Genomic DNA, 559 nt, shown 5'->3' with positions numbered 1-559 from the left:
CTAGAACGAGAGATAGCGATTCTCCCGATCCAATTGCTCAGGCGATCTTTCCAGCACTCAAAACCTTTGAAATCAAGATCCCTGGAACCTATCAGGCAGCCATGAAGTCCCCGCAAAGAGATCTTTGGCAGGCAGCTATGGAATCACAGATTTCCAAACTTGAAGCTATCCCAGCATGGGAGACGGTTGACCCGCCTACTCCAAAATCCCGTATCCTACCGGGAAAATGGGTATATGACCTTAAAAACGACTCAGAGAACAACGTGGAGCAATTTCGAGCACGCTGGGTCATCTGCGGGAACTACCAGCGATATGGAGTTGATTTCGATGAATGCTCGTCACCAGTCATTGTGGACCTTCTAGTGAAGCTATTCATGACCTTTGTGGCCACGAGAGGCCTCAAATGGCGTCAATTTGATATGGTAACGGCCTATCTCAACGCTGAATTGAAATCTCGAACAATCTACATGATGCAACCAACAGGATTCACCGATGGCCGCGTATGCAGATTGCTGCGCGCCCTATACGGGTTGAAACAATCCGGCCTTCTTTGGAATAA

General features: G+C 48.3%; 1 protein-coding gene across 1 annotated transcript; it reads left to right on the top strand.

Annotated features, from left to right (window-relative positions):
* Positions 1–101: 101 nt before the first annotated feature.
* KD926_007169 (uncharacterized protein) lies at positions 102–559 on the top strand (the record flags this gene model as incomplete). Its single annotated transcript, XM_053095660.1, has 1 exon — positions 102–500. A coding segment is annotated over one exon (399 nt), but the record flags the coding sequence as incomplete, so codon positions are not given.

Source organism: Aspergillus affinis (assembly GCF_023601865.1).
Source record: "Aspergillus affinis strain CMG 70 chromosome Unknown NODE_401_length_559_cov_97_711618, whole genome shotgun sequence".
In the NCBI taxonomy this organism is placed as follows: domain Eukaryota; kingdom Fungi; phylum Ascomycota; class Eurotiomycetes; order Eurotiales; family Aspergillaceae; genus Aspergillus; species Aspergillus affinis.
This window is presented reverse-complemented; position numbering and strand designations above follow the sequence as displayed.